At 38.3% G+C, this 15,368-nt stretch overlaps 1 protein-coding gene across 4 annotated transcripts in view; it reads left to right on the forward strand.

Annotated features, from left to right (window-relative positions):
• Positions 1–10,924, forward strand: part of rph3a (rabphilin 3A) — a 117,082-nt gene extending 106,158 nt beyond the window's left edge. For all 4 annotated transcript variants that reach the window (XM_031892750.1, XM_018090590.2, XM_031892756.1 and 1 more), the window contains 6 exons: positions 42–168; positions 273–329; positions 6,531–6,682; positions 7,201–7,282; positions 8,246–8,342; positions 9,992–10,924. In XM_031892750.1, the coding sequence (XP_031748610.1) occupies positions 42–168; positions 273–329; positions 6,531–6,682; positions 7,201–7,282; positions 8,246–8,342; positions 9,992–10,122 (646 nt within the window). In that variant the 3' untranslated portion in view covers positions 10,123–10,924. The remainder of the gene's footprint in view (positions 1–41; positions 169–272; positions 330–6,530; positions 6,683–7,200; positions 7,283–8,245; positions 8,343–9,991) is intronic.
• Positions 10,925–15,368: the final 4,444 nt, after the last annotated feature.

The raw sequence follows: 15,368 nt of genomic DNA on the forward strand, positions 1-15,368 counted from the left end.
TATATTTCATTTTAACTGATGATCATACAACTGAATTGCAGAATCTCTGTCTGTGATGAGGATAAGTTTGGCCACAATGAGTTTATTGGTGAAACAAGATTTTCCTTGAAGAAGCTGAAACCAAACCAGAAAAAGAGCTTCAATGTTTGCCTGGAGCGCGTGATTCCGGTATGCTGAGGGGAATACACAATTGGGCCATCACTCTGCTACTTGCTTCACTTCCACTGTCTGTTTTACTCTTAGAATTAACATTTTTATTACTTTAACTGCAGATGAAACGTGCTGGGACTACAGGATCTGTTCGTGGAATGGCTCTCTATGAGGATGAAGTAAGTCAGTTAGAAATGTGCATATTGTTTCCTTGTAATGTTTCATTATACATAAAAATAGATATTTACTGGACATTTGCAATCATTTATATTATTTTGACAATGAAGATTTCCAGACCAATTATCAAAATATAATCCCTGTTCCAGGTTCATTGTTATTAACAATTAAGATTGTATCTCTTTTCAATTTGTGGAGTATTACATACAGAAGAAATTCTGAAGGAAATTCTAGGACCATTTTTTAAATGAAATCAACACTTCTATGATTGCCTGATTATATATTCTATGAACCCTGTCACATTTATACAAAATACATGTCAATTTTACAGCAGCTTTTGAAGGATGGGAAGAAACTGCCAGTAATAAATCCATACGAGAACATACAAACTCATTCTGTATAGTTAAGAAAAACGTAATCAATTGTTTGCCCATTGCTAGTTGTTCATTCAGCATGTATACCAGGGCTGTGTTGAACCCAAAAGCCCAGTTTCATCAAACATTAAAAATTGAAACATAAATTGTCATTTACAATGGTTGTGTTACTGAATCCCAGATCACTGTACCATCCATGCAATCGAGCAGCTTGAATTCACAGTATTCATGTTCCATGGTGTTTAAAGACCAAAGTGCTTTTGCTGGCCCAATAGGTGTACCAATATATACTGTGTCTGTACTTTGACAGCAAAAGGATTCAGAGAAATCTAACTATCCCGATTTTCGCAGGACAGTCCCGATTTTGACAGCTCAGTCCGCAGTCCCAGATTCTTACTGAAAATTCCCTCACTTCCTTTTGATCTCCTGCATTGAACCTGCACTGAACTCTAAAAAGATACAATATTTCCCAAACTTAATGAAATAAGTAGCTTTTGGCAGAGAGCCCAGAAAAGTTAACAAGCCACAATGTAACTAATAAGCTAAACAGGTCTCTTAGGGGAATTGAGGCTTAAAGGGCAATTTCACCTTTTTAAGCAAAACTGTAATAACACATAAAAAGACCCCAAAACCCCCAGAAATTTGTTCAAACATTAAATATCCTGCCAAATTTTGTAAAATGGGAGTGGTATTTAGGGGGTGTGGTTGCCAAAAATGGGCATGGACAAAAAAATTGCCGCACTGCATGCACCATTTCTTTTTGTTCATCTTTGCATTTTTCAAATGTTGGGAGGTATGAAAGGGTATTGTTAGATTTCTTTGCATATTATAACCTACAATACTTAGCTTTATACTCATAACTGTACAAATTCATTTATAGCACATAACGCATCACCTTTAGCCTTAAATACATACCCTTCCCTGCTAGTATATTAAATTATTACTGAAACCTAGGAAATATTTACAGTTAAAAAAAGATTACAAACAGCAGAATAACACAAGAGAATCTGGGATTTCTGTCATAGAAAGTAATCTGAACAATGAGGAGCAAAATATTTTGTGAAAGAAATGAGTTCCTGTGTCTGCGTCTGTGTTTCATTCACATTGCTTGAACCTTGTGACCGCAGCACCTGCTAGAAAGCTGAGTGCCATCTGGAGTATTCATCAGAACTGTGATTGCAGAGAGCACAGTCAATCAGGGGATTTTTGCATAAGTAATTAAGGAAGCAGATTCACCTTTACAAAATGTATTCCACTCTGTCACTGCTCGTTCATTTCTACGTTCTGTTTGTTTTAGCAGATGGGCTGGAGCTACAACATCCGATATGCATTAAGAATATTAAAGGCTAATACTATCCTACAGGAGAACTAAACTCCAAAAAAATACTGTATAGTTAGCATTTTATTTACTGAACTTACTGTACAAGCCTAAAGGTTCAGGATCTCTATAACAGAAATGATCTAGGTCTTTAAAGTTATGCACAGGAGCTCAGGGTCGGACTGGGCTGCCGGGACACCGGGAAAAATCCCGGTGGGCCCCGACCTTTGCCGGCGCTCCCCCTACTGACTGTTCCTCCCCTGACGCGTTCAATTTATACACGCTCGAGGAGGACGTCAGGCAGGGGCCCTTCGGGGGGGTTAGGGGGGCCCCTGGGGGGGGACACAGCTGGGGCACCTGCAGGGCCCCTGGGGCAGGAGCCCCGGTCCGACCCTGCAGGAGCTTGTATTTTGTTAGAAGAGTCAGTGACACTGCACATGCTCAGTATACTCTGGGCAGCTGTTAAGAAATTAAGCTTAGGGGTCATCACAAATCATTAAGCAGCAGTTTGTCTATCAAAGAAGCTACAGAGCTGTATATTTAAATATACAGTTTTAAATATACAGTTTTAAATATACAGTTAAAGTCTCATGAAGGTGTTACCTAAAAATATCCTTGAAGGATGTGGTAGAGCCTGTAACATTAATCTAATCAAGGGCAGAACTATTCACAGTGCACATGATTGTGGGCCATTAGGTTTAAAGGTATGGGTGATTACTATTGTTTCTGATGGACAGGGGTGCAATCGGCACAAACTAGTGTATACTACTAGTGTGTTTCATAGGCATCAATCAGAAGCCACAGGGGTGGCCATGTTACCTACAATTTTTTTTCGTGCATCTGGGGACCTGGCTATAGAATGTAGCCCACTCTAGGGTTGCTGTACTCTCCTAAAATATGTGAACTGAGAACCTTAGCTGTAACTGAACATTACGAGGGGAGTTTTTAGAACAAAACATCCTGTCCTGGTCCTGATATGATATATGGTTTATATATGTGAACAGTATGCCCAGGGGCCAGCGCCCAGTGAGCTTGGGATGCCAGTACCAAATGCCTTTCCCAATGTAATGTGTTTGGGTTACTAATACCCACAGCCTCACAATGTATATGTGTGTGGGGTGGTCAGTGCCCACTGCCTCTCACTATATAATGTGTTTAGAGTGCCATGCCCAGTGCTCTCACTGTATAATGTGATGGTGATGATTATGCATTTTGCTCACTCTATAATATGCTGAAAATGGCATATAGGTGGCATGGCGATTTTGTGGTTGCCATCTCTTTCTTTCCGTGGTGAGGTCAAGTTTGTATGTTCTCCCTGTCTGTGTGGGTTCCCGTCATTTACCATAAGACATGCAAGCAGGTTACCTGGATCCTTATTAAAATGAGAAGGAAAGGCTAATAAAGAGTTAATCTCAAGCTGCAGGCATACCTTCAGTTCTCTCAATAGTGCCCTTAAGTCTCCCCATATTTCTCCTGTTCAGATGATCAGAAGCCAAACAGGAAGAAAAAATGCTGAGCTGTGTAAAGAAAGTTCCCATAATGCCTCACTCCTGCACCGAGACGGAGACACAGGGGTATATTTCTCATGCTGTGTAAAAAGTGGAGTGAAGCATTACTGGTGATGTTGCACAGGGCAACCAATCAGCAATTAGATTTCAACAGTTAGAAAACCAAAGTGAAGCAGCTGATTGGCTGCTATGAGCAGCATTACCGGTGATGTTTTACTCCACTTTTTACACAGCATGATAAATATACCCCCAAGTGTACATGCTCAGTTAGTTAGACTGAGTCAGCTTCCTGCTGATTGGCTTAGATCCACATTCCTAAGGGGGGAGGAGTGAGTTCTTAGCATTCTTGAGGGAGGGGGGAGCAGGAGAGAGGAGACAGCAGAGAGCTGCCTGTCTCTGTTACATGAATTACAGACACAAGAAATCTTTTTACAGAGAAGTCAGTGCTGCGTTTCTGTGAGTGCTTATGGCTGTATTTACATAGACCTTTCTGATAAAGCTTACTTGGTTTTTACCTTTCCTTCTCCTTTAAACTGACCCTAGTATGTAAATAGGGGCCTTAGAAATGAAGTGCCACTATAGCAGTAACTAATGTGAATGATAAAAAATCTCTAATTGTGCTCTCTAAAGTGCTAATTAAATACCTTGGCACTACATAAATAAATATTACCCATTTATTTATTTCCCATTCCTCCCACTGTTTAATATTAAAGAAAATACCACAACAGTCAGCACGATGGCTCAGTGATTGGTGATGCTTCCTATCAAGGTACCAAGATATTTGTGTATTGTTAGGCTAGGATATATTCTATGACTTATGTTGATAAGTATTTACATGTTCAGCAAATTCATTTGGCTAAGCTGAACCCAAAACCTTCTTAATATGTTACTATACAGCTAAATGTAAATGAAGGCAGTGTATCTGGCACCCAAAAGCTGGATTCACAAACACATAGAGAAGTATTTGGTGTTCAAATGACTTGGTGCATTCTTAATGTTCATTATTATCTACCTCTGCAATCCAACTGGTTACTAACTGGAGAGCCACAATTGAAAAATGTAATAAAAAACCACAAGCACAATCCCCACACAAAACCTAATTTGTTACTTATTCTGCTTTTAAGGATACCAGAGTCAGTTACCCTGGCAACAAACTATCAGTTTAAGTGACATATTGCAAATGGAAATAAAACCTATAAAATCATAAAAGTCAAAACTGTCATATAGGTTGTGTCACAAACAATACACTGCTTTTTGGCTGTCCATTTTTGTTTTTATAGCTTTACACTGATGGGGAAAAAACACAGACAAGGCAGGCTTACGGCCATTACTGTTGCATACAGTCAACACAGATTTTAATTACAAATTTGCCACTCATGACAGATCTCCAGGTGGCTGCATACAGAAGAGCCTGTCACATGGCCAACTAACCTACGAAATACTTCATTAAAATCACTGCCGCTAATTCCCCATGTTTGGTCTCCATGAGAAAAAAATGATGATATGTCACCACATATTGTGGTCTTTATAGGTTAACATTCTCTTTAAATCCTGGAGGAGGGACATTGATAATTAATAGTAAAGTGAGCACTGATAACACTAATGGAAGGAATGGAACATTAAGCACATGGAATGGAAAGGAAAGAAGTTCGAGTAGCGCATATTTTTTTGCAAATGGTTGTTTTGCACATTTTCCCCTAAACAATTACATTTTGCATTGCTATGCCCAGCTTTCCTTTTTTGGCGAATCATAGTGAAATGCGAATTGTGCATATAAATTTGTAAATACGATTGTGGTTTGCGTGAGCATGCCCCTGTGTGTTTATTGTGCGCAAATATAGCGCAGATTTTTACTTTGCAAATATAAATTCTCAATGTGCAAAGTCAGTTTCGCAAATATTTTTTCCGTCACCAAAGTTGTAGTATGACCCGGATGCAGAGTGTGCTCATAAATATTTGTAAATAAGCCATATTCAAAAAGCTTTTAAGTACATTCGCACTGCAAATAAAAATTAGCAATTATTAAATGCAACAATTTTGTCCAGCTTTATAAACATAAACATGGGCAGGGCAAATAAGGTCGCCGTGCAAATTTTATAAATGCAAAAACAGAGCAGAATGGAGCACAAAGGCATTAATGGACTAGGATATCAAGGTTTAAATACTTTCCTCCTATTCATATGTGAACTGTAGTATAGTAGGGATTCCTAGTAAAGAGAGCAATGCATACAGAGATTTGTTCGTAAAGCCTGGGTAACCTAACTGTCTTATGGCCAGATGGCAAAATTGGACACCATGCAGCTATGTGACCCAAGGGCTGATGTGTTGGAAAACCCACATATTCAGCCTGTGCATGGCTGTTTCAGGGGCTGTATTCCTTTTTAGCAAAATGGATGTTGTGGGGGTCTTAAACTGAGAGGTCTTATGTTTCTGAGAGATGCCTTTTGTGTTCTACATTGTATATAAAAACAATATGACCCTAAACCCATTGGCTGGAGAGAGTATTTGTGAATATGGCTTGCAGAATGTCATCATGTGTTCTCCATGCCTATTTTTATCTCCTCCTTCTCCTATTCTTCATAATGCACAAATACAGTACACATATCTAGATTTTTAGGGAAGTATTTGAAAGTAGGAGAACATTTTATTTGAGCTATTTGAGAAAGCTATTTTACAAACATTGCCACGGCTACAAAATGTGTTATAGCACAAACATTGATATGTGCTCCCCACCTGGGACTACATTATGCTCCATCGGCTCTTGTGTGAATGTTGTTCCCAAGTTCCATGCGAGACCTTGTTAAGCTTATAGATGTGGAATGTAAACCAAGTCTGCTCTGGTGAGTGGCACTTCACATAGCCCCTACTGCACATAGTCTTTAGATGGATGGCCATGACACCTAAACACATGCTATTACAATGAAATTATTGCTGTTTTGATGTTTTGCTCTCTGAATGCATGCAGTTGATCTTCCCAAATAAGCTATTCCTGTCTTTCTCCAGAATGATCGTGGGGGAGATGTTGAAGAACGAGGGAAGATTTTAGTGTCTTTAATGTACAATACCCAGCAAGGAGGTCTGATTGTGGGGATCGTACGTTGCGTTCACTTGGCAGCAATGGATGCTAATGGCTACTCTGACCCTTTTGTTAAACTGTGAGTATCTATTTGGAATAATTATAAAGTGTATTGCAAATGCATATGTTTTTGGAGCGTGGACAGGAACCTTAGTGCCCAGAGGGAGGCAAGAATAAGAACAGGCTGAAGGCTGTGGTTGAACCCAGAGCTGCAAAGCATGGGCAATGAGATGCTTAAGAGCTGCTCATAAAAAAAGACATTAAAATACTTATTAATTTATTACTTATGTAATTGTTGGCTACCAAAATATTAAAACTTGACTCCCCTTTCTTATAAGCTTTCACGTCCAAACCCTAAGGCACTGAAAGGCTTTTCTACTGGAATATTTCTGCCTGACTCTAAGAATCTCTTTCCCTGACCCACTTACAGAGCATTTTCTTATATGGGCTGCAATTATTTGTGGTGTCACTCATTCAGAATGTTTGTTTTTTCTAAAGGGGCTTTATCTGATATGTTTATCATTGTAATAGAAAGATGTAATGCAGTTATTTTATAAGGAATATATTTAAATGTTCTATTGTTTTATTAATCCACAGGTGGCTGAAACCTGACATGGGAAAGAAGGCAAAAAACAAGACTCAAATAAAGAAAAAAACACTAAATCCAGAATTTAATGAAGTAAGAAGACATTGAGCTGTTTTTATACTTGCATTGTTTTTGCCAAGCATGGCCAAATTGACCTTTAAAGTTTTTTTTAGTAAAGAAAATACTATATGTACATACTAAATACTGTATATAATAAGCTTAGTTTTTGCTCTCCCTTCTACATTTTCTACATATAACTAGTAGCCTAGAAATAATGTTTTAATAGTAATTCATTTAGGTTCACATCACATGGTAGCTTAGAAAGCTGTGCACTTTGCATCAGAATTTAATATTTAGCCCTGTAGCATCAGCTTTTATTACAGGTCAGCCTCATTTTCTGCTTGATGACTTGAGATGAACCCTAAGTTTAAATTCCAAGCAGCTGCACAGAGCACACTGAGCATGTGCAGTATGGCTGACCTCTTAACAGAATCCAACATGACAATTCCATGGTACACAACTTTGAAGGCCTGAATCATTACTGTTATAGAGAGGCTGAACCTTCAGTCTAGTGCAATTACAGTATATAAAATATGTCAATTTGTAGCCATATTCAGGTTTAGAATAAAATATCACAGTTTCAACCGCCCATATGTCTGCTAATTTCCAATAAGCCTACCAGTGCAACTGTTTGAACTGAGACAACCAGACATAACACAACTCGGGCACATTATTATACTTTGTACTGATGGCATACGACAAGCTCTAAGTTACATTATTTCCTTTGTAATGAACATTATCCTGTACATGTGGAACCTGATTGTTACAAAAAATAAATAAAAACAATTTAATAATAAAAAAAAAATCACAGTTTCGGCATAGAATGTTATTCAGAGAATTAGTTAAGTGTCTGAATACATTTTCAAGACAAAGTATTTTTGAAATCTCAATTTTATACTGAACATAGGGTGATGAATGTTTTAATAGCTATTTCAAGCATTCAAATCTACAAAAGATTCATTACTTTTGTTTAACATCAAAAATATATATTTCCAGGAATTCTTCTATGAAATCAAGCACAGTGATTTGGCCAAGAAGCAGCTGGATGTTTCTGTGTGGGATTATGACATTGGGAAATCCAATGATTACATTGGTAAGCTCTTTATGCTGTGAGAAAGCTGGTGGTAAAACATTTGTGGGGTGCCTCATCCTGTCCCTTTCATCATTTACATCTTGAGATACTATATTAATTATATTGAGGCATATGTTTTGCTCTGAATTAGTGTAACTAACCACCAGCAAACAAATGTATTGCCCCTGGTTCTAAATACTGGGTGAGGTGTAAAATGATGTAATGGAGGTTATTTACAGAAGCAGCAATTACAGCTTTACAATTCCTAAAGTACATTTAGTTACAATATGACAGATGTATAGCTCTGTACAAAGGGTATTTGATGATGTTACTAAAATGGCAAATTCAGGGGATGTCCTGAAAAAATGTGCTTGGGCTTGGGTAGGACATTCATTATCTAGTAAGGAAATTAATTAAAAAAAACAAAAAAAAACCCATACTCTATTTACATTTATTCTTAACTTAGTCTGTATGTTGGAACAACTCTGTACCATTTCTAGAAATTATAATATATTTTTTTAAAAATCATAAGCAGTTTTGTATGCAATTATTTTCATGGTCAAGGTGTAAATATATATATTCTACCATTTCACTGAAGCAATAGATCAGGTGGGGGTTTGTTTAGACCAATGCTAACAAACTACCAGGAAGACCAGGCAAATTATTATGCCAGAATATGGGTTTCTGCCACATCTCTTTTCTAGCCTTACCCCTCACATCAACATTAAGTTGGAACTACTACTGCCACTATTAGTTTCATATACTGTTGCAACCATTACTCCCACCAATTTTTCTTTTTCATTATCACTCTTCCCCCTATTTTTTATTGCTTTTGTTTTTTTTTTCTCCCCTTCCCGATTCTACCTCTTCTTCTCTTTTCTTGTCTTTTTTCATTCTCCGCCTAGTTTTCTTCTAACTCCTTTACAATTTCTTTTGTAATCTCAATTTTATTTATGTTCTCTTACCTCCCTTTCTAACCCCAGCACTATTTTGGTTTTTATTCCTAGCCTTTACCTCTGCTCACTTCCCTGTCCTATTCCTTTTCTTTACTCTATACCTTCTCCTCTATTTGTTTCTAAAGATAATCTTTTTTATTTTATGGGGTGTTCCCCTGTAATCATCCTGGATATTTTCTCACTATACAGTCTATGGAGAAACCAATCATACTTCCCTTGCCTGGCTGCACCAAGGTTGAGTGCAGTTTGAATACGCTGCTACTGGTACAGATCCTTTATATGTCACTTTGGTTTCCAGCAAAGACAGCTCAGCAATTTCTGAGGGATCCTTCTCAGACTGCACAGTGGGGAAAGCAACAAAGTGTTGTGGCTATAGTATGTTACTGGTCTTTTAATCCTTACTGGAGATGCTGTGGTACCTAGCATCATATAATACGATGTTCTAAATTTTGTGCAATGACCGCTGCTTTTACTTGTTGTGGGTTAAAAAGCGCACAAAAGTTCCTTAGCAGGGCATTATCTCACACTATTATCATCACTATCTTATCTAACTAACACTCCAGTGTCAGTGCCATATTTTTATACCACTCACATTATACTATGTAAAACATTTCCATGTGTCAACTGATGGGTGGTGATATGGGATTGGCAGGGCTGCAGATAAAATCTACTTTCGTGCACTCTGAACAATTTTAATATACCCTGTCTTTGCAGGTGGATGTCAGCTGGGCATCAATGCTAAAGGAGAGCGGTTGAAACACTGGTACGAATGCTTGAAAAACAAAGATAAGAAAATTGAACGTTGGCATGTCCTACAGAATGAAAATCACGTGGCAAGTGACTAAAGTGCCACCAAATTGCATCACATTCATTTTCTGTACCAGTTCATTGTAAACTTTTTATGTCTTGTCTTCCAAAGTCTTCTCAATTGAACCTGTAGTTTTAGCTATGGAAACAAAATGACTACTAGCTTTTAGACTCTTCTATAATAACATAGGGAAAGCAGCATTTGTGTTTGTCAGTGGGCAGAATGCTGAATGAAATGGTTCCTCAATGATTCTTGTGCTTGTTGCCCTATTGCTGGTTTGAGAACCTGTCGTTTAGAGATCAAGTGGTTTAGCTTATATAAAGAAAAGCTTTTACTGACGTCTTTCCATAAAAGAAAACATATTTCTTAGTTTGATAATAGACAGTCTAGAAGAAAGAAATGTATACATGTAGCTTTTATAAACAAAATACTTTATTGAGGCACAAAGTCTTTTTGTACAGTATTATACAGTTTGTATTGCTAAACCAAACAGGTGAATAATTGTCTTAGAGATAGATCATCCAACAGGTGCCGTTTGAATTCCTGTTCAGTATTATGTCTTACTGGCTCTTAATATTACGTGTATGAGCACAAAACTTTGTGATATGAAACCTAAAATATTCAGTGGTCTCTCTTTGTAGATAAACAAAAGCTCGTGCCACCAGGCAGATACCCAAGAAATAAACTGGGGATAATATTTTCTTTTTTTCTTATATTTCAGGTATATAATTTTTTTTTTTTTGCCAGATGTAAACGTTAAATGTCCAACATTATTGCTAATTTACCAGGAAGGTATACATGGCTGCACTCTGGACAAATAAACTGAAAATACATTGGAATTAAAATCTTTCTATAGACCAGGCATTTTTGTTCCTAAAAGAACAAAGAAAAGTAGATTCAGCGGGGAAGTGTTAGTTGCTTACTTCAGACCCCAGGCCAGCTCTTCTCTTCCAAAAATGCACAGATGCAGAGTACTCAGTGCTCTCTGTACTGTGCTTCTCAGAGCCTCAGCACCATATGCTTCTGTTGGGCCAGCATCTTCTGAGCCTGCATATGTGAAGTAGAAAAATTGGCTAAGAATTTCCCTACAGCACATGTCCTTACCCAGGGCAGAGGAGGACAAGCACAGAGTCTGTACCCCAACTAATCTTAGGGTACTCTACTATATTCTTAGTAGAAAAAATATACTAGACCATTTGCTAATTCAAATATAGGATCCCTTATCCAGTGTCTTTAATTTGGCAGCCCTGCTCTTACCGTACCTGCAATGTTGTATCCCCCACCCTAATCATCACCCTAATCACTACCTACAGTATACTGCTGCTATCTGGTCTGCTGTGCAGTAGCTAGAGCAACTTATACTTATCCAGACTAGCTGTGTCCGAGGACAAGTACAGGTATGGGACCTGTTATCCAAAAAGCTTGGGACCTGTTATCCAAAAAGCTTGGGACCTGGGGTTTTTCAGATAAGGGATCTTTCCGTAATTTGGATCTCCATAACTCAAGGTGGCCATACACGGACCGATTTTTTACTTACAAACGACCGATTCCCGAACGATCCGATGCTATCGTTAAGTTATCGTATAGTTGGTGGTGTACGAACGATCGTCGTCCCACTAAACGAGCCGACATTATCGTCCCCAAAATCTATCGGCCAGGTTTAAAAATTTTGGTCGTTTAACGATAAAATCTGCCAGTTGGTGTGAGTGTCAGACATTTGTCTTTCAACGATTGTTCTCTGCGCATGTCACGATTGCCAGCAGCGGAAGTCAACGACATTCGATCGTACGTAGATGTACGATCGTAGGTATTTTACGACAATGATGCGACAAAATCTTTCCCGAATTATCGTTGCTCGTGGATGGCATATCGTATGGGAACTCGATCGCCATACGATCGTTTGTCGATATAATCGTTCATCGCACAACGAGCGAAATCGCCTCGTGTATGGCCACCTTTACGTCTGCTAAAAGTCATTTAAATATTGAATAAACCCAATAGGATTGTTTTGCCTCCAATAAGGATTAATTATATCTTAGTTGGGATCAAGTACAAGGTACTGTTTTATAATTACAGAGAAAAAGGTAATAATTTTAAAAAATTAGAATAATTTGCTTATAATGGAGTCTATGGGAGATGGCCTTTCCATAATTCGGAACTTTCTGGATAATGGGTTTCCGGATAAGAGATCCCATACCTGTATTTGAATTTGAAAACACTAGAATCCAAACTGCCCCAAACCCCTGGAAATACCTTTCCTACTACAAAAGTAGCAAACCTGATTCCCACTCAGGCAGAGTGCAAAATATTGCCCAGCTCTGGCACAAAGTAAGTAGATAACATAAGAGAGAAAATAAAGACATTGCCATTTAATTAACATAAGTTAGAGCCCACACAAACAGAAATATATACAATATATACAGAAATATATACAAGGAAAAAGAGATACAACAGAGAGGTGAATAAATTGTAGAAATCCATTTGCCCGTAGAAGATGGTGACTGCAAACTCCTGGAGTAACATACCTGCATTAATGTGTAATGCCCACACAAGGGCACTTGAATGCAAATGCAAGTGGGACGTGCTAAAATAGATGAATTAATGGTATTTGCATCCATACATGCTCCTTGAACTTTTGTGTGTTTGTGGGGAGTACCACACAGGAGCTCAGCCTGCTCTGATTACGCCAAATATTGGCACAAAGGGACCCAGGAATTACTGCCAGCCTGGACATTGTGGTAGTTTCAGAGCTCTGCAGTGCTTTACATTAATAAGTGCTAAGCAATTGTGCCAAACAATATGCATACTAATGCCATTAATGCCAAATATTGGAAGTGATGCCAATCTAACTCAAATCATGTGAAAACGGCATCCATTGGATACTACCCCTCCTACCCCTACAACTGGGGTATGTGCACTCTATAGTAACAACACAAACTTCTGCTGTGATATATTTTTTTATGGTATGATGCAGCAGTTGTATCCAGTAACTTGCTATACCGTCTCAGGCTTGAAACCTTTAGTGTCTAGTATTTCTATGAATAGTACAACTAAAACAGAGCATAATACGTAGTTATAGGCAACTAACAGCTGTTTCAATATTGTTGAAGTGACAACATCATGCCAGCAGCCAAAGGCTGTGTGTGTTTTACTTTCTATTAGAACAAATATTTCTAAAGACTGGCACTCCTGGACCTCATGTCTATTTCAGTAAACACAGACTTTTTTCTGCATTCCCTGCCCTATTGTATTTAAGTCCCCTGCTTGAGGGCATTTCTATAAGAAAGTTGTTGGAGAAGTTGTAGGGACCCAACAATGAGATCTTTGCCCTGAGCCCACTGGTACCTGGTGCCCTGCTGGCATGGGTTCTGGGAGTTGTAGTTCCTACAGCTGCTAGTTGGCCATGACATTTTTATCTAGACTTACATAACCTAGAATCCACCACTTAATTGATTAATAGATCCAGAAGCACAATTTGCAATCGACCCCTGTATCACAGTACCGGTGACTACTTTATGCCTTCTCACTATGTGAATTTCTAGATCGTATCCTGCTTCTTCTCTCTGTGTTGTTTTCTGTCCCGCTTCATTGGTGTTCATTATTTCCAGGGTTGGACAATATTTATTAGTGTGTGTTTCTACTATCAACAAGTGTGCAGATATTCCGACACGTCCAAAGTGTCCGACTTTGCTCTGTTCTGAGTCATATTACACAGATTACCCGAATGGCACACCCGTGTATTTTACTCTGGGAATTTTTTATATTTTTTACCAACTACAAACTACATTTGAATCTGTAAAAGGACTGTAATTTTGGGTTGCACATTAAAACACTTTGTGTGTGTATTTGTGTGTATCGAGGGGGTTTTTAACATTTTCTCTGAATAGTAAAGTACTCAAATAATGTGTAAACCTAACGCAAAGTGCCATAATATATTTAAGGGGATGTATACCCTTGATAAGCAAGGCTTCACTTTTATCTTCTCTCAAACTGACTATGACTTAATAGAGTGTAAAGTATTTTGTGTGCATAATATTCTGTATATATTAACATTTTGCAGTACATATGAGTGGGTGCTACCACTTTCACCCTCTCAAGTGAAAACACCTTATACTAGCCTCACTGGTGCTCATAAGGGAAAGTGTGCCGGTATTGCTCTCAGTACTTAAATCATATACTCCCCACTGCAATTATTTTAAGTTTATTAAGTTTATTAAATGAATTAGTTGTAAGGGCAACTGCACATGGGTCAACCCTGAATGTTTTGTTTTCCCTCTACAACAAATAGTAACTCAATGGGTAGCATTGTTGATCGGAGACACTGCCATGTTTTTGAGCGACAATCACCTGACATGCAAGGGCACCTTTCCAAAAAGGCAATTGCCATACATGTGGGTGTGGGCAGCTTTGAATGTTTTGCCCCCTGCCCATGGAACTACTAATCAGTGCGGAAACAAAAGGCTCAGAACTGTGCTTTGTGCTAAGCCAGAGGTCACCGGGCTTTTTGGTTCAGACCTCCTTTGTAGTCAAACATGTTGGATACCCTTATTTCATAAAAAAATCACCAATAAACCAATTAAAACATCGCTATTGTATAGTTTCAGGAATAATTAAAACAGTAAATGATTAATCAACCTTAAATTTCACCCAAATTAACTTTGAGCATGGGCCCTCGGGAACTACAGCCTTAGGTGAATGCAACATTGTGAGGGACATTTCTCCAGGAGGAAAATGTTGCAAACTCTGGATACATTCCATACACATTCCAAGATGTCATGCTTATAAAAAAAGAAATATATATATTTTGAGTACTGAAGCTACCGTGCTACTTACACCAGCTGAGGCCCTCTCCATAGACAACAATGCAAATGTTTGCCCAGTAGGTATAAATAGATGGTGTAGTTACTATTACAGTCTATGAACAATGTGTGCAAAAGCAATCAAATAAAATAACCCTTGTACATATGTATAAATGCAAATATGCTATAAAGAATGCTCTGTGCATACAGCAAGCAGTGCTCACAATGACAGTCTACTGAAGGGAAAATACATGGGAAAGAGACCCAAATTATTACCCTTATCAGCCCTAAAATGTGGGCAATAGTGGTAGAGAATGCAACACTGGCAAGGATGAGTCCAAATACACAACTATCCAAATGTGCAGTCTTCCTTTGTTCTGTGTAACTTATACCTTGTACCTTCTGCAAAGCATATTTCTATTGTTATTGTCACTGGCACAGAAACCATGAAGGCTTTTGATATACTATTATCATGCCACAGACT

This window comes from Xenopus tropicalis, chromosome 1, assembly GCF_000004195.4.
Source record: "Xenopus tropicalis strain Nigerian chromosome 1, UCB_Xtro_10.0, whole genome shotgun sequence".
NCBI classification, from domain to species: domain Eukaryota; kingdom Metazoa; phylum Chordata; class Amphibia; order Anura; family Pipidae; genus Xenopus; species Xenopus tropicalis.